The sequence below is a fragment of the Astatotilapia calliptera genome, chromosome 11 (genome assembly GCF_900246225.1).
Source record: "Astatotilapia calliptera chromosome 11, fAstCal1.2, whole genome shotgun sequence".
NCBI lineage: Eukaryota > Metazoa > Chordata > Actinopteri > Cichliformes > Cichlidae > Astatotilapia > Astatotilapia calliptera.
Genome location: NC_039312.1, coordinates 35,616,968 through 35,640,907, shown reverse-complemented (window position 1 = coordinate 35,640,907; position 23,940 = coordinate 35,616,968). Strand labels below are relative to the sequence as shown.

The following is a 23,940-nucleotide window of genomic DNA, read 5'->3' as shown; positions in this document are numbered from 1 at the left end:
CTCTGTCATTCTACACAAACCACTTTTTCCTGGTTGTTTAGGAAAGTTCTTGTGCTTCCGCTTGTTCTGCTCCACGGGACTTCCTCGTAGCCCAGAATTAAAATTAAAGCATGCGTTTTTATGTTTTAGGACACACATGGGACACTAGCCCATACATCTAATGTAATAACTGAAGAATTTGTGTGCTAACATCAGATCAAAGTGCATGGGGATGTCAATTAAGATGAGCAATGAAAAGTAAAGATGACACAATGAGAAAACCAGAAGCAAAGTTGGGAATGAAGTGATCTTAGTAAATGCATGTTTTTACCAGACTCTCGCAGCAGCTTTGATTCCCGCTGTAGGCTCATGACGTTTTCATTGAGTCCATCAGAGAAGATCATCAAGACCTAAACGACAGAGTAAACCACGTCCGACAGTTTAATGTGGATGATGCCTCATGAAGTGGTAATGTTCAGGGCTGAACGATGAAGTCATAGCAGAAGCGCTAAACACTGCAGCTCCTCTAATGTCCACTAGAGGCTCCAGCAGTGAGTCAGTCCCCATATACTCCCGTGTTATAAACAAAGCTCTTTACCATTAGCAGTCTTCATGCTGGGTAACAGTAATTAATGTAATTGAATGTAGTGTGCAGTATTTGGCTACCCAACAGCCACGGCTGCAGTTTATGTGCTAAATTTTAACAAGATGAAAAATAGCACCGTTGCATGTTAACAACACAGGATATCAATTCAGTTACTCGGATAATTTCATGGTGAAAATGAGAACTGAAGGATTCTGAAAGGTCTAAACTAGAGCTGCCAGCGTTAATCTCCTTAAAATGACTTTAACGCCATAACCACATTAAAGCGGCAAATCTCCCTTAGCAAGTTACCGCAGATCACCCCACGGCATCAACGTGTTAGTGCGGTTAGCTCATTAACGTGTTAGCACCGTGCAGCTCACTAGCGCTAGCTCACTAACAGAGATTTGCTGCAGTCATGGTGTTAACATCACTTTAACGAGATTAACGCTGACAGCACTCATCTAAACATGTCTCACCTTGACAGTAGCCTTGGATTTGGTTTTGAACTTCTCCTTGTAGAAATTCAGCAGCTCAGAGTTAAAGTAGGTCGGCTGGGACAACTTCCAGCTCAAGACTTTCTTCAACACGTCTTCACTGAAGTCTGCAAAATTTGTATCATACAAGGCCCTGCCATCACTGTCTACCAAATGGAAGGCGATTTGGGTCTTGACCGGGGACTGGGGGACGCCAGTGCAGCACAAGTTTTCTTCTGTTGAAATATGTGAAATATGATGGACAATCTCTTCCAGGTGTTGGATGTAGTCACTGATCAGCATGTTGTTGGATCCACTCGTGTCAGTAATGTCGAATCCTATTGCAACGTCGATGGTACAATCTGAACATGGGAAGAAAAGCAGGGAAAGGATGTTTGTCTTTGACCTTTTATAGCTAAAGACAGTGACATGTGGACAAGAGGGGCTCACTTATCAAACAACAGGATTAAACAATCAAAGGTACTGATGCTCATGCTGGTACTGCTAACTTTAGCCACATTAGGCAATAGAGTGGATACTGGATGATTTATGTTTACTGTGAATGCAGCACCAGCAACAGTCTTTAAATGATAAGAGGGAAAACATTAGGCATTGTGAGATCATTATGCTATTTTATGCCATATTATGGTTGAAGCTATAAGAATGTGAGAAATGGTCAGGTCACATCTCCCATCCGGATGGTTTATGCTCAAAAGTGTTTGTATGGAATAAAGAGATTGTTGATTGAGCATTTATACACCGAGTGTTGTTCTTCCTTCAGCCCACAGATCAAAAAATTGGAATATTTAACAGCATCTACAATAACAACAGCAGCTCTCGACAAACCAAGCACAAATTACTCAAACCGAAGACTGGGTGTGTTCATACTCGAGGACGTGCATTTCACTTACTAGAGTGGGGTGAATGCACGCAGCAAACCACCACCGGTAGATACTTGCAGGGCTGGACTGGGACAAAAAATCGGCCTGGGCATTTTGACTAGAGACGGGCTCACGAGGTATAGGTAAAGCCATAAAGCCTTTGAATGAAAACAAACACTGTTGTGACAGTGATTCTGGTATATATGTATCAATCTAATAAACCTACACCATCCTCCCTATTCTGGTATTCTAAACAGTACTTAGCTGAAACCAAAAGACTGCTTGGTCAAGTTAACCTCCTGAACCATCTATAACCAAGGGCATAGATTTGGCATAGACGGAAGGGACATGTCCCCACCAATATCCAGCGATTATTGAATTGTCCCCACCAATAATTTGATCTCTTCCAGTAATGAAAAACAAACCCGATTGTCTGTTGCTGTAACAGTAGTTCATGTTTAGAATAACAAATCCCAGCTCACTGACCTGATAGGGGCAATAGTGTGCCTGTATAAGAGGTGCTGGTGTAGTATAACTGAAGTAATGTTGTTAAGTCCTTAAAGTCATATTCTTTTATTGTCATGACTGCATTTGAAGCTATTTTTATTTTTGTATGTTACCTGATTTATATGGAATATGGCTGAAGTGAACTAAAGCCTGAAATACTTAGTCATTTGTTTAATAGTAATTTAACATTATATAATTCACATATAAAACTATGAATTTTAATTTTAAATGGTTTAAAAGCAGGTAGAATAGGCAAGTACATTTCTCCTTTATTTATCAAGAAGCAAAAACAAAAAGGAAAAAAAAAAAGAAACAGGGCAGGGTTGGGTGGTTGAATCATCCGTCCCCCCCAACACCAAAAACAAATCTACAACACATGGTGGAAACCTGAAATCCAGACAGAGAAGACTAGAGATGACTTACATACATTTGACCAGAGATGAGTAATACTTACTTTACTCATTACTTGAAAAAAGTAATCGGGATTACTATTGCAAAAACAGTAATTAGATTACCGTTACTTTCCTGTAGGAACGCTGCGTTACTGCGTTACTAAAACCATAATTTTTTTGCGAGAATGTCTCATGACAGTAAGCGAGTGTGACAAGCGAGTGCGACATTCGTGACAACAGCTGTGTGCAGCGTTTAAAGCGTGGAAGCACTGACCTTACTTTGAGTTTGATTCCATAAAAAGTGACAAAAACATTAGTGTCCGCTGTGCGTGGGAAGAAAACTTCTTTTTACAGCGAAAAAACCCCTAAACTTCCAACAAGCAACTCGCGGATTCTTCCACTGACCGCGGCACACCTGCACCAGGGTAACCCTCCGCCTGCCCCACTCCTGCTTTACAGGTGAAAATAGAGCAACAGGACCGCTGAGTCTTTGACTTTATTTATTTTCTGCTGTGTTTTACTTGCATCTATTTGAAAGACTGAGTGTAAACACAAAAAATATTTTATTTCATGTGCTGGAATGTGTAGAAAATAGGTTTAAATGTTAAACTAATTTCTTCCAGTCAGAGAATGTTGCAGATAATTAAATGTTTGCTTGATGCATAAAGTTAAAAGATTAAAATTAATAAAACAAGTTTTAAAAAGAGACTTTTCCATTTGATTACATTTTGTATGATGGATTATGTAGAAAAAGTAGAATTGGGCTGAAAGATCTATCGCTTTATCACCTCTTCAGGTTGTAAATCGTGTTTTTAAAAAGTAACTAAGTAACTAAGTAATTAATTACTTTTGAAAATAAGTAATCAGTAAAGTAATGGGATTATGTTTTTGGGGAGTTACTGATTACCTTTTTCAAGTAACTTGGCCAACACTGCATTTGACATCACATGACTACTTCGATCATAAGATTCAGATAATTATTTAATAAAAACGAGACATTTTAAATGAGAATAAGAAAGAAAAGTACTTCTTTGTGCCCCCCTCTCCCTGTTAATGCCCTACCTGCCCCCCGACAACACTTTGCTAGACCCGCCCCTGCACAGTTACCAGCTGTCAGCTACTTAACTTCAACTCATTCATGTCACCTAAAAGGTAAACCTGTTTCTCCATCACCTGTTCAGCTCTGATGATTCAGTAAGGACGTCTCCTGGTTTCATCTTCATGTTTCCCTCTCACCACATAACCAAACCGACATCATGACCAGCAGCTTTACAGCTGTGGCTCCAGAAAACATCAGCTGATACTAGAAATTAATATTAAATAAATTCCAACAACAGCTGATCAAGCTTAAACGTGCTGCTGTTGTTTAGCGCAACATCTGCTGGTTTCCTCTTTCTGGCGCAAAGTGGGCGATAAACAAACAAGAGAGAAAAGCCGATCAGCTGATCATTGATCAGTTTCATGATTGAAGTAGAAACGGGAGAGGGAGGGGGGAGAATGAAAGAAGAAGAGGCAGCTGTGCAGCAAAGACAGAATAACTCCAGCTTTGTGTCTTTTTCATTGTAGCTGAAGTCCGGGACAAATCACTTCCTTTTCACCTCAGTACCATTTTCTTCTCTTTGTCTACGATAAGATTGCTTTCAGAGTCGTTGCCCAAGCAAGGGGGAGGGTGCATCAACCTTCTTGGCTATAATTGGTCCAGCCCAGAGTCAATCATGACCAATAGGCTACCACCTTTCACTCTATACACCGTTACAAACAAAAATGGCCCATAAAAACGAAAAATCACCATCGGGCAGTTGCCCGGTATGCCCGATGGCCAGTCCAGCTGTGGATACTTGTCCCCTGAACTGTGTGGTGTGAAAGCAGTTGCTGTTATAAATGGTGCCCCACATTACGTCACCATTTAAAATATGGAAATTGGATCTTCTGGCTGTCTTGGTTTAGTCTCTCTTTTAAAGGATTCACTCAAAGATTTTCTGTTCGCCTAATTATGAAATTACTAGTCATGTACATCTCTTTTTTCCAACTTACCAATTTTTGGCTCGTCGTCAGGCTCAGTGTCACAGATTTCATCAATGATCTTTGTCTTGATATTTGCCAAGCTGTCGAAGTTCTCGACATCAAAGACCTTCTCTGGTGTGCCAGTGATCTGCAGGAGCTGTAGGTAAAAGACATCTCCAACAGCAATGGCGAATACTGTAACCCCCATTTTCCTGAGCGCTTCTGCGGCATCCTCCACGTCATCATGAGAGTTACCATCTGTGATCAACACCAGGTTCTTGGGAACACCTGTGCGGCCTCCATTTGATTCATGAAAGTAGTCCCTAATGTGATCCAAGGCTTTTCCAAGATTAGTGTTTCCACCGTTATAGTTCATGTTAAGGATATGCTCAATCAGCTTCGTCTTGTCGTTGTACGTGTTAAGGTAAAACTCATGTTTAGGATTATCACTGAACTGTGCAAGTCCGACATGTGCAAACTCTTTTCTGACATTAAAGCTGTCCACCACACTTGCTGTGAAGTTTAACATAATTGTGTGCTGGCTTTGGTTGATGCTGCTCGAGTAATCGAGTAGGAAGACCAAGTCTGTCTGGTTGCAAACTGCCAAAGAAAAAGCAAGAAAGAGACATTTGATGCCATTAATACACAACTGTGCTGTGAATTTAACACTGTGGCATCGTCAGGCTTCCATCAATCAGCCAACCAACAACCTGATGCCATCTTTGGTTAGACTTTTGTATCTATTGTGACACCGGAAGAAGGGTTGACCAAAAAATTAGACATTAATGAAAAACTTGGGAAACATTAAACATACATATATTATATAATTATTATAATATATTAATCAGAATCAGCATACTTTGATTCCTAGGGGAAATTATTTTATATCATATAATATAATATAAATGTCCCACGTGTGGGACTCATAAAGGTTATCTTATCTTAATATAATATAATATAATATAATATAATATAATATAATATAATATAATATAATATAATATAATATAATATAATATAATATAATATTATAATTGTCACAGTTTGCCATGGCAAACTGCGTGGAGTGGATCCAGGTGCAGACATTCTCAAACTCAAACTTAACTGATGATGAACCATTTATTAAAGCAGACAGAACAGTACAAAATAAAAGGGCGAAAACAACACAAACTAAGCAATAACCTAAACTGGGTAAACTCAAAAGGAAACACGAACTATGAAAAACCCTGGCAAATAGAAATACACACAGGAGGCTAAGAAGAAGTGGGAACACACGGGGAACAGCTGACACACATGAACACAACGACATAACGACATGGAAGAGTAAAACTGAACACGATGAACACAGGAACACAAGACCTCTTCAAAATAAAACAGGAAACATAAGACGCAGACATGACAACCTGAACTTGACAAAGTAAGACAGACATGAAACACATGAAGGGCAAGGGAGACTTAGCAGGGGAGTAAGACACAAGGGGAATCTAATAACAAAGAAGTATAACAACCTAGGCATGAAAAAAAATGAACGTAGAAAACCTGAAGGGCTTAAACTAAAACTCAAAACGCTGGGTCAAAAGACCCTGTGGAGGACCACAAGAGCCACGCGCGTCGAAATAAAGATTTCTGTGCGTAAATAATGAATTGTAGAATAAATTCTGCATTTGTAAATTCATTTTGGAATTCCAATTTAATAAACTGCATTTCAAAATCCATTTCCCTTTCCTGTTCGCTCCGGGATTAGCTGCTGGATTAGCTGCTGGATTAACAACTTCATTTTAAAAATCGTGCGGCTATTCAAATTAGCCACACCGTGGGATGTAAGGAGCTCTCTGATTGGTTGGACAGACCTCTCTGTATGCTCTGTGATTATAAAGGCCTTAAATTCTGTGATATATACTGTCAATGGTTTTCACAGAGGTCCTAAAGTACTTAAATCTCTGCTGATAGTCTGGTTGTTTATATTTTCACATGTTTTTGTGTCTGTAGGGCTGTTTGATGACGTTTCGGACTCCACAAATGCAAAATTTATTCTACAATTCATTATTTAAGCACAGAAATCTTTATTTCGATGCTCGTGGCTCTTGTGGTCCTCCATAAGACCCAGGATCGTGACAATAATATAATATAATATATAAAGCAGCTTGAGGTAATTGCTATATAAATAAAACTGAACTGACTCAAAGACAACTAAAGGGAGCATAATAATTCCCTTTGGGACACTCTTACCTCGCTTAGTGGAATTGCAGATGACAGAAGAAATGTTCTGGTACAGAGTTTCCAAATCCTTAAAATTATCGACAAAGAAAACTTTGGATGTGTCACCACCAGCCATGGTCTCCAGCTGGTCCCTGCTTGCGTCCTGCACTCCGATACTGATGACTGTGATCCCATTTTGTCGCAGAGCATCAGATTCTGCTTTCAGTCTGTCAGAGTCTCGAGCTTCTCCATCTGTGATCACCATGAGAATCTGAGGCATTTCTTTCCGACCACCATGTTCAGCGTTGAAGTACGGCAGCGAGTATGCCAAAGCAGCACCTGTGTGGGTGCCTCCGCCTGGTTGTACCAGCTGCTGCAGAGCTTCAAGGACTTTTCCTTTGGAGTAAATTTCATTTAGAGTAAAGCTGGATTTGGGTGTGTCAGAGTAGAGAATGACTCCAAAACGAGTCAGATCTTTACCAACTGTGGTCTGGTTCACAACTGAAGCCATAAAGGTGTGCATACTTTTGAACTGTTCCTTCTTTATGCTTTCAGAACCATCAACCAGAAAAATAATATCAGCCTTTACTGTCTTTTTACAATCTGGATGAAGGAAAAAGAGAGGAGGTTAGCAAAAACAGAACTTTTTGTTGTCACAATAAAAACTAAAATAGCAAAACAAACATTTTAAAAGTCATTTTTATTTTACCAAATCAATCATTAACCATTTGTGCTGAGGTATTAATGGGTTTAATATTTTAAAAACTTTTTGAGTTAATTGACTGAATGATTTAGCACCTCCACAGACTCCACCTTTGGTTGTACCTTTTAGACAGTCACACATCACAGATGGTTTTAAACAGCCTCTCTTACCTTCCTCACAGAACTTCAAGGCCAGCTTGGTCTCTAGTTCCTTCAATGCATCAAAGGTATTCTCAATGAAGACCCTCTGCGATGAGCCACTGATCTCCGACAGTTCCTGCTTGTTAGCATTATCCACTCCAATGGCATAGATCACCACTCCTTTGGCCCTCAGAGCATGAGCTGGTTCTCTGACGCTATCTTGGGATTCACCGTCTGTTAGAACGACCAACCACTGCTTCAGCCAAGGCCGCCCTCCTCTGGCTGCATCAAAATACTGTGAGACTTCTGTGATGGCCGTGCCAGTGCGAGTGCCTTCTTTCATCTGCTCCATAACATCGATGGTGTTTAGCATTCCTTCCAGGTTGTAGTGTGTGGTGAGGTCGAACTCCAGGCGTCTGTTGGTGCTGTACTGCAATAAACCAACATGCACCTTATCCTGTCCAATGTTGGACTTGCTAATGACAGATTTCGTGAAATTTTTCATCTTTTGGAAGTCTTCCTCAGAGATACTCTCAGAACTGTCAGTTAAGAAAAATATGTCGCTTGGTATGTCTTTACAAGCTGTGGATGAAAAACAAATAGAGGTTAGTGTGGTTTTCTCTTTTTACAGTTATTTCCCTACCTAAATCTAGAATTGGCAATTTTGAACATGTGAAAGTCCCATAAAAGAAAGAGGAAATCATGTATACATCTAATCAAGTTTTTGAAATAGTTTATGGTCCTGTTCTCTATCCTCTCCTCTTATTATCTCAATGATGTGTGCTACAAAGCAAAGCCCAACTTAATTTAACTCACTTTCCGAACAGATCTCTCTGATGACGTCATTTTTGATGGTTTTCAGGGCATCAAAATTACTGACAAAAAACTTTCTCTTTGGATCCCCAGCAATCTCATTCAGCTCATTATCATTTGAGGCATTCACCCCGATGGCGTAGATGATGACCCCCTGCGCCCTCAGTTCTTCTGCAGCATCTTTAACTTTATCTTGGGATTCTCCATCAGTGATGACGATCAGGTACTCGGAGACTTTGTAGCCACGGCTCGTCTTTGCGTTCTGAAAATGTCCTTTCATGGATGACAGTGCTTTTCCTGTGTTTGTTCCACCTCCTTTGTGAAAGATTTCCTTCACAGCCTTTTCCATTGTCTTAGCATCTGAGTGCTGTGTTAGGTCGAACTGTAGAGAGGGGGAATCTGAATATTTAACAAGACCCATGCGAACATGGTCTGGCCCAATACGGAAGGTATGAAGAAACTCAATGATAAACTTCTGCATGTCTGAGAAATCTGCATTTTCAATGCTCCCTGAGTCATCCATCAGGAAGAAAATGTCAGCCAGGTCCTTTTTATCACATGCTGAAGAGAAGAACAAAGAGTTAGATCTTCTCACACAGTCAAAGAAAGCGAGTTTGAACTGAACATTCAGAGTCTGAAATGTTTGAGAAACCATGTTTACACCCAGCATTTTTACAGGCTGCTTATGAACAACTATAACTTAATAATGGATGAGCGGTTTCTTACTCTTTTTTCTTATCTGGGAAATTTATCAGGTAAGATCCAGTCACCCACCTTGACATACCTCTAACACTAACACAGAGCATTGCATCAATAATGCTACTACAAAAGTTAACATTTCTCAGGGAAAACTAACGGCAACTTATCAGGAAAGCTTAGTTCAAACCTTCTTTAGTCTCTGCATCACTTTCCTTGTCCTGGACCCCGATCTGGAAGATGGTGTTGCACAGGGTTGCCTGCAGAGTTTCTTTCAGGGGTTTCAGCTTGATGAAACTGTCCACAGTAAAAACAAACTTAGACTTGGGGTAAGATGCCATCTCCAGCAGTTCGGCTTTATTGGCGTCTTTGATTCCGACAGCAAAAACTGTGACACCAGCTCGACGGAGAGCGATCGCAGGTTCCTTCACATTATCCTGGGATTTACCGTTTGTGATTACCACCGCTACCTTCGGGAAATCCTCCCTGCTGCCCTTTTTTTCAGTGAAGATGTTTTTCAGGGCGAAGTGTAGGGCAGCTCCAGTGTGTCTATCACCTTGACGGTAAGGCAGGAAGCTGATGAACTGCAGAATGTCTGCCTTGTCTCTGAATGAGTTGAGGGAGATGTGTGCAGTCGACACGTTGTTGTATGTAACAATGCCTACTCGGATTTTAAATGGACCAGTTTCCAGGCTGCTGATGACCGAGCGCAGGAAGTCACGTATCAGCCTGAAGTTTTCCTCTCCAATGCTTCCAGACTCATCAACAATGAACACAATGTCTGCCTGGTTAGCCGTTTTGCAATCTGTGAAAGGAGCAGACTCAGTTTAGTCAACCCAACTGAAACTGTATGTGATGTGAATCTGAAGCCTAGACTGTCACATGTACCCCAATCAGAAAACATGGGTGAATAAGGAAGTGCGGCTTCTACTAAAGGCACGTACCAATACCGTCAGATCAGGGGACGCTCAGACCTACAGTACGTCCAGGAATGACCTGAAGAGGGGCACCAAGAAGGCGAAGCACAGCTACAATCTGAAGAACACTTTGTCAGCTCTGACTCACAACATATGTGGATGGGCATTCAGGCCATGTCTGACTACAAGCCCAGCAATTCCACACAGACAGCCATGGATCTGTCCTTCCTCAATGAGCTAAATGACTTCTATGCTCGTTTTGTTAATGACAACAAAGAAAAAGAAACCCTACCCCCTGATGACAGCATTTCAGGACGTGTGCTTTGAGCATGTGCAGAGCAGCTTGCAGGGCTCTTCACAGACATCTTTAACCTGTCGCTTGCCCAGGCAGACATGCCAGCGTGCTTCAAGACCATCTTCATCGTGTCAGTGCTAAAACACTCATCACCAACTAGCCTGAACCACTATCGCCCTGTTGCTCTCACGCCCATAGTTATGAAGTGCTTTGAGCAACTGGTCCTGGCACACCTCAAGGCATGCTTGCTCCCCACACTGGATCCTCACCAATTTGCCAATCGAAGCAACAGGAGTACAGAGGATGCTGTACCCACAGCGCTGTGTACTCTCACACCTGGACAACAAAAATACTTATCCAAGAATGCTGTTTATTGACTTCAGCTCAGCATTCAGTACAGTTATTCCCTCCAAGCTGATCACCAAACTTGTGGATCTTGGAATCAGCAGCTCCACCTGTACCTGGATCATGGACTTTCTGACCAACAGACCCCAGCATGTTAGGTCAGGGTATAACTGCTCTGCTGTGTGCCGAGCCCGTTCCTCTGACTGCAGACCTAGGTGAGTCTGCTACAGTGAAGAACTAAAGCTGTGTGGTGCTGACAATAACCTGTTCCTGAGTACCAGCAAAACCAAAGAGCTCATTGTGGACTTCAGGAGACAGGAGACAGACACCCATGTCCCCATCTACATAAATGGCACAGCTGTTGACCGGGTGTCCAGCTTCAAGTTCTTGGGGACCCACATCTCTGAGAATCTGTCCTGTTCAACTACAACCTCCAGCCTGGTCAAGAAGGCCCATCAGTGCCTCTTTTTCTTGAGGACACTGAAGAAAAAACACCTGTCTGCTGTCATACTGAGTAACTTCCACCACTGAGTGATAGAGAGCATCCTGTCCAACTGTGTCACAGTGTGCTGTGGGAATTGCTCTGTTGCTGACAACAAGGCACTGCAGCAGGTGGTGAAAGCTGCGCAATGCATCACAGGCACTCCACTTCCTGCCACTGAGGATGTCCACAAGACGAGGTATCTATGCCGAGCACGCATCATTCTCAGGGACTCCTCTCATCCTGCCAATCAACTCTTCCAGCTCCTGTCCTCCACAAGGCGCTACAGGAGCCTTCAGACTAAAACCAGCAGGTGAAGGCTTGATGCTGGTTTTAGTCTGGAAAGACTAAAAGAATAATTTGTCCTCTCAGCCGCAAAAGAATCCGGGTCACAGGCACCAATTATTAAATTCTGTTCTTTTGAATTCTTTTGGCGACAAAGAAAGACTTACGACTCAGAGTGGTCAAGTTCGAAAAATGATCTCTATTGTATATTTCTGGAAATGGAGACCTGTCACACGAACACACACGCTTAGGTCTGAAAGCATTACAAGCCAGCATGGTTATGTAGTTCTGCTGCACGTCACACACACACTCAGTTTACTTAGTTCCGCTTTTTCTATACTTCCTGTTTTCTGCACAAGACGTGCAGTCTACCCTGTGACTTTTGGCCTACAGTCTAACTCACAGGGGCGTTTTCCTGCACTGGACTCTATAAAACAATATAAACAGAAAATAAGCATTTAGAATATATATTTATATCGTAAAATTAGGAAGAGCTTCTTCCCCACAGCTGTCACCCTACTGAACTCAGTCCGCCGCTGAGCCTTTCCATCCACACTCACTTAAACCTCTACACTCCACCTTCCTCCTATCCTTCCCACTGATAATTTCATTCTCAACATTCACCATATGCTTACATTGGTTACTGCTACAGTTTGGGACACTGACATAGAATAGTCTCTGGTATAGTGAGTACACTGTTCATTATAGTCTTCTCCCACTGCTGTAGATATACTCATACCACTCTGTAGATCAGTTTACCTCACATCGACACATCTGTATATACTGTATGTAGCACATCTGTATATCTGCTCGTCTGTAGAGCAATATAAAGATCTGTATACTTAACTTATATGTACATAATCTGTCATAACTATTTCCATCTTTTATCCTACACATATCTGTATATAATCTGCTCCTATTGCACTTACTGCTTTTGCATTTCTGATTAGATGCAAACTGTGTTTCGTTTTCCTGTGTAATGATAATAACGTTGAATCCTGATAATGCTGCAGGCAGATTTCAGGCATGATTGAGTTTCACTCACCAAACAAAGCATAAAACCTAAGCAAAATATTAAAATGTTAGCCTCCATGAATAAAAGAACAGAAATGGGGGATTTCCTTCCTTCATTGAGTCTTTTTATGGTCTACTGTGACATGCGAGTGAAAAGGCTAGGCTGACATGTTCCAGATCCAGGTTTTTGTACACCTGGATCACAGTTGATAGTAACGGGTCTTAAACTACAGTGAACGGCTATTTCGTTTTAAAAGAGCAAAGGTACGTTGAAAAAAAACCCTCAGATGATTGTGTGGAGACTTTCTGCATCGTTAGTTGGGATGATCTGACTGCTTCCTCTGGAAAACTCTGGCTTACTTATAATAAACCATCGTTGCATTTATAGCTGCTTCAGAAACACTGCTGTGTAGTTACTGATGATGATGATGATGAACTGATGGCGGCTTTCTCACCTTTAGTGACAGTCTCCACTCTCCGGGCCGTGAGCAGGTCAATCAGCAGAGTTACTCTTGAAGAATCAAAGATATAGCCAGGGCTGGCAAAGCGGTCCAGAGCAGCCTTTGTCGCACCTGCGTCCATCCCCACAATAATTACCCCCTCGTCTTTCAGATTTTCAGCAGACCAAAACACAGGATCATCCGAGTCTTTTCCAGCCACTACAACCAAATACTGTGGGGTTCCCTGTTGTGCGCGGCCTCCTGCCTCAGCAGTGAAGAAGTTCTCTTTAGCGTAGGACAGAGCTTGTCCAAGATTTTGTGGTTGGCCTGTTTGTGAACGCAGTCGGAAACGTCGAGCAGCGGTCACGATCTGCTGCTTGGTTTGATAAGTGTTGAGACGAAAGTCAACTTTGACGTCCTGACCGTACTGGGCCAAGCCGACACGGTAACCAGACGCTCCAACTTCCAGTCGATTCAACAGTCTGGAAAGCTCATTTCTAAACAGGGTAAACTGATTGGAAGCTATTCCACTGTCCACCAGGAAGAAAACATCTGCAAACCTGTCGACCAAAGCTGAGGAAGACAGAAGCAAAAGTGTTTTAGTACAAGTTCATGTTCAGTATACAACAAGCTTAGCGCTCATGTGATCTACTACCTGTCATGAACTGGCTGTGCGCAGGCTGGAGAGGACCCAAATGCGAACTCTCGGAAGAGAGGACGTGAACTCAAAATATAACTTTATTTTCTGAACGGAAAAAGGCAATACAAAACTAAACTGGGAAATTCTACTAATACTAGACCCAGGAAAACAGGGAGAGGCACACAACCATGAGGGAGGATGTGACATGGAACTGAGGGAGACGCTGACATAATTACACAGAAGACAGCGAGGGACGTGGGAGCACACGGGGAACACAGCTGAGACCAATATTCATAACAAGACAGGGGAAGAGCGAACAGAGCATGACGTACAGCGACAGGAGACCATCAATGTAAAACGGGAAGCACACAGAGACGCAGACTGGAGGGGCGAGAGAGCACAGAGGAGCACGAGAGAGAGAGGACAAGACGAGCTGGGGAACATAGGAAAACATGACAAAATCAAACAAGGAGAAACACGGCGCAAGCACTCATACAACTAAATGAATATACACAGAAGGAGACACAGGAGTCAAGACACGAGGGGAATCTAAAAGGTTAAACAGAACAACCTAGGTTCTATAGAATAAACACAAGGAACCTAAAACATAAATAATAACACCAAATGACGAAAAACACAAGTGAACACAAAACACTGGGTCAACAGACCCAGGACCATGACACCACCTCACAGTGCTCAGAGGCACAGCTGAGGATGGACCAAGCAAAATGTGCATTTTCAGCTTTCTGTTGATTCTTGTGTCAAAACTGTATTCAGGTGCTTCTTAGATATAATTAATCGTGCAATAAAGAGATCACTGTATCAACCAATCAGCTTTCTTTACCTAGCGTCTGATCCTCCAGACTGAGACAGACCGTTTTCAGCAGGTTGTTGGTCTGGTCCCGGAGCTTCTGGTAGCTGACAGTGGTGAGGACGAAGCGCTCCGAGGGCCAGTTAGCAATGGTTATAAGCTGTGTCCTGCTGAATTCTCCGACCCCGATGGCGAACACGATGACACCGTGCTGCCTCAGTCTCCTGGCAGGTTCCAATACGTCATCTGTTGATTTGCCATCTGTGATGACCACAGCAATCTGAGGCACGCGGCGCTCGGCTCGGCTGCCGGCCTCTTTGGTGAAGTACTCCGTCCGGAGGAAGTCTATGGCTTTGCCGGTTTTTGTGCCGCCTCCTCGGTGGGCAAGGTTTTGCACTGCAGCCAGCAGGGAATTCTTGTCCCTGTGATCCGTCAGCTGGAACTCTGGATAAGGATCGTCGCTGTACTGCACCAAACCGATCTGAACCTTGTCGGGGTCGATTTCAAAGCCCTGGATGGTTTTGCGGAGAAATGTGCGGATCTCCTGAAAGCTTTTATCATTGATGCTGGACGAGCCATCAACTAGGAAGACGATGTCACCGACGGTGACCTTTTCACACTCTGGATAGCAGCAAAAGAAAATCAGTGTTCATACACAAGTATTACAGGGAGATGACACACAGTCCCAGAATAACATTATCAACTAAGCTCCATTAATTGTGATGAACTCATGAAACAAATGTTCTGTCTCCTGTTCTCTACTATTAATCCCACTAACCCTCTACGGCACACGCTATGAGCTCACCGAGGAATCAAATAGTCATGATTTGTTTTTGGTTTTTTGCTGCTTACTATTGGATGCTATACCATTGTGAAAAACGGAAAAATATCACACTTTAATGGAGTAAACAGAAATATATCAGCAGAAAAATGAATTAAATTGGTGTCTCAATTCCTTTAGAAAGGATAAAATAGACTTTTTAGTCTGGAAGCAACACCGTGCCCCTGATAGTTAACAGTTTGTCTTTGAAAGCAATCACATGAAATGTACAAAAGCACATGAGCACCTGGATTATCCTGTATCTAAACTCAGGTTTCAAAGACACAGCCCGGCATGCTGCGTTCAAGTACCGACCTCTGACTGTCTGAGCAGCGACGCCACAGAAGAGTGCCGCCGTGATGAGGCTGAAGAGAAGACCTGCCCTCCCCGTCATGTTGGGACCGCTCACGTAGTTCTCTCCTCCTACACCAGCAACAAGACGGAAAGAGTGCCAACAACATTGTAGACATTATAAATTACGTGAACTTGCTTTCACGCATAATGACGTGACTTTATTTTTTAATCAGTTCATTTCACGAAGTCTAGTCGTTTGTCCAGATGAAGCTTTGCAAACCTAAGCCGTGCTGCCGTGCACGTTTTTGGAGCGAACGTTCTCCTGTGACTCTGCCCACGGGCGGATCTACAGGGCTAGCATGGGCTGGCATGTGCCTCCCTAAAATAATAATAAGCTAGCATTAACACTTTGAGCCTAGCTACAATTAACAGTTAATGTGAACTCTAAAACAGAACATATTACATAGTGAGCCCCTCCCCCCCACCCCTCCACCGATGAAATGGTTCCTCCTGTAGCTCGGGACCAACTTTACATCTTTATGTGAGTAACAGCCGATGCTTGTGGTTGTCCCAGAGCGCATTTGAATCAACACCGTGGGCATTTCCAGATTTCACACACGAGGTTTATTGTTCCAGTCTGGAAATGGAATGAAGGTTATTGCTGTTAATGCCGGCGCCTCCAAATCACATGACCGATGTATAGGCTTTGGAGCGTGATGTCACGGGAGGGGGTGTGACCAGGATTTTTGGTTGAGGCGCCATATTTCTGGGCCAAACAAAGCGCTAGCAAAAGAGGAGAGAAAGCACACGGTTAACACGTACTTGCTGTGTGGTCGTAACGTCAGACGCACAACTGGCAGGAGAATAAGCTTGAAAATAGTTTATCTTTTCATTGTTTCCCCACCTGGAAGCATCATGAGGGTAGTTTTATTTGCGATGTGATCTGGGGTCATAACAAATTAGAACAAACATCCTAATGAGTGATTTTGCAGAACTATGTTCTATTTATAGAGTTGCTATTTGGCATTATTGCAGAAAAACTTGCCAATGAAATGGATGAAACACATCGTGACTGGTTTCCAGCGCTACACATGGGGCACTCTGAAATCCCTGCTTCAAACGTACCACCATGCCAATCAGATTACTTCTTCCATGTGAGGGTGAAGAGGGGACCCTCCTGGGTAAGATGGTGAAGGTTTGCTGTGTCTGCTGAACAGTCTGGTAGTAAAACCAGGCACAAATGAAACTTGCTCTTGTTAAATACTCTTAAAAGTCTTGTGCTGTAAATACCGGCAATTTTTCAAAAGATACATTAAACCGAGTAGTGTTAGTGGTGGGTGATATTATGTAATTTGAAAAATGTGTTTCTTTATTCAACAAACGTGGATGTGTCCCTCCAGAGGTTTATAATTGTGAAACTGGTTCACCTTGTACGCGCTGACTCCACAGACAAGATAAGAAAATATATCAGGCTGGGTGACTAGCGGTTGGTCTTCAGGGTTTCTACTCCACGGCTGTACTTCATACGGGTCCACATTTCCAGTGCTCGATATTTTTGGCAAATACCGTCTCTTTGCATCTGGACACAATCTGTCCCTGTACCGTCCTTTTTCTTTTGAGCTGCTTTTAAGCATGTTTCTAACAACCTTCCTTCCAGCTCACGCCAGAAATATGGTGCCACGCTCCCACAATACATTGTGCCGATACGTCAGTTCCAAAGCTCTATACTTACTGCTTTGATGTATTGTAACCATATATGTACAATGCACATTACAGGACGTAACAGTAGGTGTAAAAGAAATGGCTTTGGTTTCCATGCCACCCTGAGAAATCTTCTCTAGTTTTCTAATTCTACTGTTATGAACTTTAACCTTTACCATGCTGAGGCCTGTCCACCTGACCTCCTATGTCAGGCGTTAACGAGCACTGGTTAAAGTTTTTTTTGGTGTTTAGGGCAAATAAAAAAGGTTCGCTCGAGTCAGAGAATAATCTGAAATGCAAAGATGAGTTAGTTATAACACAGACAACACAAGAACCAACATTTTTATATTCTGCCAGTTAGAAATATTTCTTTGATTTTTAATCATTCTAAAACACTCAAATCAGAATCGTTAATCAATTCTATGAAATACTCAAGAATTTCAAAAATAAATAATAAATAAAAAGACGAGAAGTCAAACCTCATTCATTCTGCAAATGCAAGCTCGCGCAAACGTACTGTAGCAAAATGTCGAGAAAGAAAAGTAAATATAATATTTTGACTTTATTCTTAAAATTACTATTAACAACAGATTCTGGAGAAAAGGAGTGAGATTAGAGATCTAAAATCCAGTTTCAACCTTTTTCATGAAATATAAACTTTGATTAAATGCTAAAGCAAATAAAAAGCAAAAGTATAAGAAAGTAATAACATTATTTAAACATTTCTCGATGCATGCTTAGTCATCCAGGTAAGTAACTCTCCAAAAGTTGATTCTGTTCATCTGGACGGAGCATTTTCAGTGGAAATTATGCACATTTACATAATCATGATGAAGGAACTGCCTCCCAGCCCATTGTTCCTTCAGTGGGCTGTTTCAGTCATTATGTAAATGTATGTTTATAAGATTGAGACCTGCAGTCAGCTGAGACTGAAGACGTCACCTGGATGATGACGAAACGTTTCTCCCACAAAACGCTGCGTCCAGATGAACAGAATCAGCCTTTGGAGATTATTTAAATATTCTTTTTTAAATATGGCCCTGGTACTCCTTCGTAGGCAGAATGAGTTTTTACACATGAGCTGATGAACATAAGAACACACAGGCTGCATCTCTGTAGCTCATCAACAAACACCATCACACGCAGTCACCACAAAAGCCCGCTGAGGTAAAACAGCACGTCTTAATTCTCTACGCCAGGGGTCAAAGTTCAGTCCTCAGGGCCACATGTGCTTGCTGCGACGCGCCTGAATAAAATCAGTAGCAAGACTCTGTAGAACCTGACTGCATGCTGACGTTGCAACCCTACTCAGGTTAATTTGATTAAATGTTTGGAAAAATGTACTTTTACTGCACTGTGTTCATTCACTCATGAGCTGCTGTAACATGAATCAAATGGCTGAATTGCACCTCAGCATTAGGGCTGGGTTTTGATAATCGATTTATTGATTAAAAATCGATTCTGGCTTGGATAACGTAAAATCAATTCATTAAAATTCTGAATCGATTTTTTTAATATAAATTTATTTTGCCCAAAACGCCAGAATCTCAGGTTGAACCTCACAAAATTTCAAGAACCACCAAACAGCTAAAACAGTAAATGAGAGCAGGAACACAAAGACGTAAACACACAGCGCGACCCGCGGATCAGAATCAGTGAGATGTGACTTTCTCACGGTCGGGGCTGGAAGCCGACAGCTCGCTGACTCTGATCTGTCGGCGCTTTGTGTTCACGTCCTTTATGAGCTGATTCTAAAGCTGTTAGTTTGATGTCTCTCCAAACAATATTGACCGAACCAGCAGCAAAAGAAGATCCAAACTACGCTTCACATGAACATCGTCATGATTCACTCTTTCACTGTTTTGCTTCCACCGCGATGCACAGCTCTCTCTCTCTCTCTCTCCCTCTCTCTCTGTTTTCTGCATTATTCGCTTGCTTGTTACGCACCAGTCTACCGTTGCTTATAGGCTGTCGGCCGCTGTTCTTTTTTTCCTTTTACTTACTTCCAAAAAGAAAACCTAATTTCTGCCGTTCAGTTCTGAACAAATTTAAACTTTTTAAAATTATTCAAAATGCAAAACGCCGTGTCTCTAATAAAACCGCTGTAACGTCAGAGGTGATGTTCATGTGTTGATTAATGGTTTTCTTTCGTTTTTGATCTACTGCAGAATATTTTTATAAAATCCCAGAACAGGAAAACCTCCTTCATGTTTTTCTGTTTTATCTTCAGCTACTTTGACACAAAGGCCTCGCTGTGACGCTCACACCTTTGATAAAGTCTCGAAAGTGTCAGCTTCCTTTTTATAGATACAAAAATATGTAAATGTACTGATCTGAATTATAATATGACAGATATGGGCAGATCTGAAAACATGCTCAATAGTCATCTGAATCTACAAACTATAAATAGCTGCTGCTCCAGTGATCTGAGTCAGCAGTGTCAGTCCATCCAAGCAACATTCATCAGGCAGCACATTCTCAATGAATCCCGTCTGCTCTGACACACCGTGAGCTGCTGCAGCTCAGTCTGTAGGTTGAGCTCCACTAAAAGTCTCAGCAGACAAGCAGCTGCTTTCACAACATCACAGCTGGAATCACACAAAACTGACCTGTGATCAGACATCATCAGGTGATATTTCAGGAGGAGACAGACGGTAAACTGCGCATGCAATCATTTCCTCTCTGACACAACAGGAAATTCCAAACTTCCCAAATTGACTCAGAAAAATCTGCATATTTTCTTTGACTGCAAGATTAAAGAGAAAAAGACGTGAACCCACTTACAGCTCTGCTGCAGCAGCATCAGCACCTCTGCAACCAAACACAGCTGATCCAGAGCTGCAGCTCAGGGCTGCTTTTAGAGGAGGAGAGGGGCGATGGCGGGGGGGGTGGAGGAGGAAAGGTGGCACCTCCTCCGGCTCCTCCCGTCATCTTCCTCATTAGAGGTGGATTTACATGTTTGACTTGTGAATCAAAAGGATTTTCTGGTCACACTGAAGCATCTGTGCGCTTTTAGCTTAAAACCTTTAGCTTAAAATCTCAGAGTCGTGCCGAAGAGTTTCTAACTGCTGGCTTCTCTGAGCTTCTTACTGTGCCCTATCCAGTCTTTAAGTCTGACATCATTAGCTGTGCCTGGGCCCAAACTCTGCTGCAGGTCTCAAAGTCAAACGAACACTGCAGCATCACTGAGAGTTAAAAACTGTCTAAATTCTTTCATCTTCAATAAAATGATCAGCGTTGCTGCTTTACCAGGTGTAAAGATTAAGTTTAACATCCAGGCATCCATGAAAACAGGATTTATGAAGTTTAACACAGTTAGCAGGAAGTTAGCTCGCTAGCTTCCACCTAAGCATGATATAGCATGCTCTGACTGAGAGATTTATGAAAAATTCAAACGTACAGCTCTGCTATCACTTCAAACATAAATGAAGACAGAAAAATAAACAGCAGTGACGTTTGTAGGGTTACTGAAGTTGGGCTAGCTGCTATATAATGATGTGCTATGTGGCCGCTAGCGACACGGTTTGAGCATCGTTTAAGCACCGGCACCGTTTCAAAAGTACCGGTTTGGCACCGGTATCGGATAAAACCTAAACAATACCCATCCCTACTAATTAGTGTTAATTGGTCTTCCAGCTCTTCGTAATGCTCAAATGTATTTTTTCCAGCCTCTTATTGCTACTTGTCCCAACTTTTTGGGGATTTTTTTTATTTTTTTTAAATTTTTATTAGTAATATAAACATACAAACAAAATGCACCATATATTACAGATTCAGAGAATAGACCTTTCTTACATATTAGCAACTTTCATACATAGTGAAAATAAAATATAAAGATGGGGTCACATAATTCAACAAATTATTAACTCACTAAATCAAAGTCTTCCATAAAGGAAATAAAAAAAGCAGCCTTTTTCTTTTTAACTAAAGTCAAAGATTTAACCAACAGGTTTAAGTCGTTTAAGCTAGTGTTGGTTTAGTCTTAAAAAAGCGACATTTATGTATAAAATACTTACACAAGATTAATAACACATTAACACCATAATTAGCTTTCTTTTCTTTCAAAAACACTCCAAACATTATCATATTTAAGGTAAATGGGGTAATTTGAATCCCACTGGAATAAAGCCAGGTATGAAAATCCAACCAAAATATTTGTATAAAATTGCACAAAAAGAATAGATGGTCCAAATCCTCCTCTTCTGTTTCACAAAATACACAATTACCCGTTTCTAATTTGAATCTATCACCAAGGAGTCTATTTGTCGGGTAAATTTTATTCAAGATTTTAAATTGGACTTCTTTCCTTTAGGAGGGATAGGGAAGGTGTCAGTTCTTATTTTTTCAATTTCTTTCCTTTGGAAATCTTTTAATATGTAATTACGTCTAAGTAAATTTGGAGAATAAAGACTCCCTAATGAAGATCTAAGAAACTTATTGTTGCATTTAACATCACAAAATCGAATACCATCTATATATAATTGCCTTAACTTGGGGGAGATGTCAGAATATATTATATCATTTACAACTATGTTTTTAAGTGACAATGGAATGGATTTTATAACCCGATTAAATGTACTTTTAGAACATTGGATATTAAATTTCTGGCAAAAATCTTGATGTCCTAGAACATGTCCTTCCTCATCTACAAAATGGGCAATTGCCCAAACACCTTTTGATAACCAATCTTGAATAAAAATAGATTTTCTGTTCATCAGTATATATCTATTGTTCCAAATTGGGCTATTATGTGGAGTGAAATTATGTTTAAACAACATTTTCCAATAAAGAAGGACCTGTTTATGGAATTCAGAGAGTTTAGAAGGTAGTTTAGTCATTTCAAAGTCACACTTTAGGAGAAAGTCGATACCCCCCAGTGTGTTAAAGACCTTACTTGGTATAAAAAACCAAATGGAGTGTGGATTATTTAGGAAGGATTTTAACCATTTAAGTTTCAAAACACCATTCATTATATCAAAATCAATTGCGTTTCCACCGCCTTCAATGTATGGTTTAACCAAATCATCTTTAGATATATAATGGCACTTATTCCTCCAAATAAAATTAAAATTCAAGCTATTAATTGTTTTAATAACTTTATTCGATATTGATAAAGAGTAAGCTGGATATATAAATCTAGATAAACTATCCATTTTGGTTAATAATTAGTGTTAGATTAGAGTTAGTGTTTCTAAAATAAAAGGATGTTCTACTGAATCGAAAGCTTTATAAAAGTCCAAGAAAAGAATAAAACTGTCATCACTAATCAGATCATTGTAGTCCAGTAAGTCTAAAACCAATCTGATATTATTATGAATGTTCCTGTCTTTCAAAAACCCTGATTGTGTCTCACTAATTAAACTTGAAACCCCTTGTTTGAGCCTTGTTGCAACTGAGCTAGAGAAAATTTTATAATCTGTATTTAATAAAGTTATGGGCCTTAAGTTATCCAATTGTCATTTATATTTGTTTGGTTTAGGAATTAATGTAATTAATCCTTGTTTCATGCTAGACATCAATTCTCCCTTTTCAATACTGGCCAGTATAGCTTTGAATAAAATTTCCCGTAAGTCTTCCCAAAAAAACTGGAAGAAATTAACTGTAAGCCCATCTGGACCAGGGGATTTATTAAGTGCCATTTTCTTAACAGATGCATCTAACTCTTCAATTCTGAAGTCAGATTCACATAATCCCTTAAACGATTCATCAATTTTAGGGATCAGATTATCTATTTGATCAAAAAAGACATCACAATCTGCTTGGGAGAACTGTGAGGAGTATAAATTGGAATAGAATGTATAAGTTTCATTCTCCAAAATTTTAGGGTCGTCACATTCAATGCCATCAATTAACAGAGAAGATATAAAATTTCTTTTCTGTCTGCTCTTTTCTAAATTAAAAAAATATGAAGAATTTCTTTCCCCCTCCTCAATCCACTTGGCCCGTGAACGCACAAAAGCTCCTTCTGCTTTATTTAGGTAGAGCTGATCTAATTTAGTTTGCAACTCCATAAGTTTACTCCTTTCTTGGGTATTTAGATCATCTTTACTACAGCAATAAGTAATTTCTTGGAATAATTTACATTCATATTCTCTTTGCTTTTGACTTGTGTTTTTACTGAATTGAATACTAAATTCTCTAATTTTGAATTTAATGAATTCCCATTTACTGATATATCCTACAATTAGATGATCAGCCATAATATCTTTTATAATTTTTTTGACTATGTTGCAGTAGTCTTCATTTTGTAAAAGTTTGGCATTGAACTTCCAATAAGTTCTTTTATTTGATTGTCTAATTTCGGATTCTAAGCACAGTTCAATAAAGCAATGATCAGATAGAGGTGCATTTGACATCACAACTTTTACAGTGTGGCTAAGAATGATGTCACTTCCTAGCCAATAGTCTATTCTAGACTTACAAGCTCCATTTGGTTTAAACCAGGAAAAGCTCTTAATTCCTGGATTTCTTACTCTCCAAATATCTGTCAAGTTGTTATTTATCAAAAAATCTATAATACTTTT

At 40.8% G+C, this 23,940-nt stretch overlaps 1 protein-coding gene across 2 annotated transcripts in view; it reads right to left on the bottom strand.

Moving 5' to 3' along the window:
- Positions 1-20,245, bottom strand: part of LOC113031844 (collagen alpha-6(VI) chain-like) — a 49,008-nt gene extending 28,763 nt beyond the window's left edge. The window contains exons 1-11 of one of the 2 annotated variants that reach the window (XM_026184299.1): positions 20,201-20,245; positions 15,737-15,844; positions 14,635-15,222; positions 13,166-13,723; positions 9,564-10,178; positions 8,681-9,238; positions 7,895-8,446; positions 7,052-7,624; positions 4,853-5,422; positions 1,042-1,400; positions 311-389 (exon numbers count right to left, since the gene is read on the bottom strand). In XM_026184299.1, the coding sequence (XP_026040084.1) occupies positions 311-389; positions 1,042-1,400; positions 4,853-5,422; positions 7,052-7,624; positions 7,895-8,446; positions 8,681-9,238; positions 9,564-10,178; positions 13,166-13,723; positions 14,635-15,222; positions 15,737-15,815 (4,531 nt within the window). In that variant the 5' untranslated portion in view covers positions 15,816-15,844; positions 20,201-20,245. Of the gene's footprint in view, positions 1-310; positions 390-1,041; positions 1,401-4,852; positions 5,423-7,051; positions 7,625-7,894; positions 8,447-8,680; positions 9,239-9,563; positions 10,179-13,165; positions 13,724-14,634; positions 15,223-15,736; positions 15,845-15,995; positions 16,102-20,200 lie in introns of those variants that run through there. The other variant, XM_026184298.1, reaches the window with a different exon arrangement.
- Positions 20,246-23,940: the final 3,695 nt, after the last annotated feature.